This window comes from Drosophila takahashii, chromosome 2L, assembly GCF_030179915.1.
Source record: "Drosophila takahashii strain IR98-3 E-12201 chromosome 2L, DtakHiC1v2, whole genome shotgun sequence".
NCBI classification, from domain to species: domain Eukaryota; kingdom Metazoa; phylum Arthropoda; class Insecta; order Diptera; family Drosophilidae; genus Drosophila; species Drosophila takahashii.
In genome coordinates this window covers 3,161,256-3,163,354 of record NC_091678.1, presented here as the reverse complement: position 1 = coordinate 3,163,354, position 2,099 = coordinate 3,161,256, and the positions used below count along the sequence as shown (strand labels likewise).

Sequence of the window (2,099 nt, the reverse complement as noted above, 5' to 3'; positions counted from 1 at the left end):
TAAAAAGTATGAAAGTATTACATCTCAGATGTAAATTAAACTATGCCATAAATTATGTGAAAACAAGCTCATTGTAAAAATTTACTACAGATAGTAAAGAAGTTAAACAGAAAATTAAAATTATTCTTGAGTTTTTAAAAGACAAAGTTTATTGTGAAAAATTATTACAAATAGTTAAGAAGTTAAACAGAAAATTAATATTATTATTGGAGGTTTTTAGAGATAAAACCCATTTTAGAACTTGTCCCAAATGATTTTCTTTGAATGATAATTACCGAACTACCGCCATAACTAATTTAATAAAACGGTTATAAAAACAGATTTATAAATAAAAGTGTCTTATTTAAAAAAACAGTTTTTAGGTATATAAAAAATATGTGACAGCAAATCAAAAATTGAAAGGCCACCACAATCACTGGGTTCTACAGGGGATCCTATCCCCTTTACATGCCCGTCATCTGGGGATGGTAGCCGTGCAGCTCGAACAGCTCCTCCTTGGACAGCGTGCGCTCCAGCTGCTCGGGCTCCAGCTGAAAGTGGCGCGGCAGGATCTTCCACTGGCACATGTTGAAGTAGTTGTACTCGCCGGACTCCTGGAAGCCCCTGTACGAGTAGTGCGGGTTGTCCGCCTGCCGCTTGATCCAGAAGCGCTCGAACTTGTGATAGCGCCAGCCGCGTTCCGCCAGTTCCGCCGCCGCGAGCATCTGCATCATGTCGCCGGTGTAGGTGTAGAAGAAGTAGAACAGCAGCTCCACCTGCATCTCCTCCATTTTCGGATGCTGCAGATTCAAGCGGCCAGCCAAAAGATAGTTCACGGGAATATTGCAGCTCATCTCGTGCGGATTCAGGTGGACCTCCTCAAAGGGTCCTGCAAAGGATTCGCCGGGCACCAGATTGTGCGGCAATCGGTTGCCGAAGAGCTGAGTCATTTGCAGGGGATTACGCTGCACAGATCCGAGTTTCCTGGCCAGTCCCAGCATCCCAAAGGAACCCTCGACGGCGGAGCTGGGTGGTAACTTTGCATTCATCATCCAAACTCGGTCGTAAAGAGGTGATCCCACCTCCAAGTTGACTCCGCCCAGTGGCATGCCTGCATTGTTGGTATTTAGGCGGGCAAAGATCTTGGAATTCTCGAAACCAGGTGGTGGATGAAATCCCCCGCCGCTGCTCTGTGTGGAGCCCATCTTGTGGACCTTATTGAGGGCCCTCTGGCGGACTCCCTCCTGCAGGAACTGTTTGCCAAAGATCAGGCTCACATCGAAGCGGGATGGGTTGGCCAGGTAGTCATAGAATTGGGGCAGATACTTGATGCTCCTGGGTTCCTCGAGGCCCCGACTTTTCGGTATAAAAACATCGCTGCCGCCTTCATTCAGGGTTGCATTTCTGGGCATGGCGCTCCAGTTGGGAACCGAGGAGGGTAGGCTCGTGGTGCCTGGTAGGGCCGGAAAATCCTCCCGGAAAATACTAAACTCGGGGGGTGGAGTCACCTGGGGCGGTGGCGGCGGCAGCAGTATCTCCACATTTGGCTTGTTCTTCTTCACCACATCCACGTACAAGATGGGAAAACCATTCGGGATCGGCGAAGGTTCCGGCGAGGATATGGGCGATTGGTAGAGCGGAGGAGTCGGTGGACGTGGGGACTTTTCCTTGTCGTCGAATATGTTAGTAATATGGCGCTTCATATCGTCTACTCGGGATTTTTATAAAAAACTCACAGCTTATTTCTGAAATTTTCAGGAACTTCAAAAAAATAACACGTGACGGACGTCGCTTTGCAGCACTATCAACAAAAAGTTCCGATATAACTATCGATTACAGCTTATTTGAACTTTTCATTTCCTGACATATTTTAGGGGATTCCCTAAACCGTTGAAATGCTTGAAAGCCAGAGTTGCCACCTTATTTTATTAAAAACCATGGCGCTTAGGAGTTAAATTTACTTTAAAAGTAAAATAAGTTTTCTATTATCTATAAATTTTTTCTTCAAAAGTTATTCAGCAATCATCCTAAAACTGTAAAATCAAACAAACCTGTTTATTACGCTTTTCTGATAAATTAATGCCTGACTTGTGTGGGTGCCACGGAAATTGCCATAAAGC

At 45.3% G+C, this 2,099-nt stretch overlaps 1 protein-coding gene across 1 annotated transcript; it reads right to left on the bottom strand.

The window, feature by feature from the left end:
* Positions 1-228: 228 nt before the first annotated feature.
* Positions 229-1,752, bottom strand: LOC108062021 (uncharacterized). Its single transcript, XM_017148513.3, has one exon. It carries the CDS (start codon positions 1,680-1,682, stop codon positions 444-446), a length of 1,239 nt encoding a protein of 412 aa, XP_017004002.2. The 5' UTR covers positions 1,683-1,752; the 3' UTR covers positions 229-443.
* Between the last annotated feature and the right edge of the window lie 347 nt (positions 1,753-2,099).

What these genes read in the sequence shown, in the direction of transcription:
- LOC108062021 (XM_017148513.3), bottom strand. Translation starts at nt 1,682, where the DNA reads ATGAAGCGCCATATTACTAACATATTCGACGACAAGGAAAAGTCCCCA.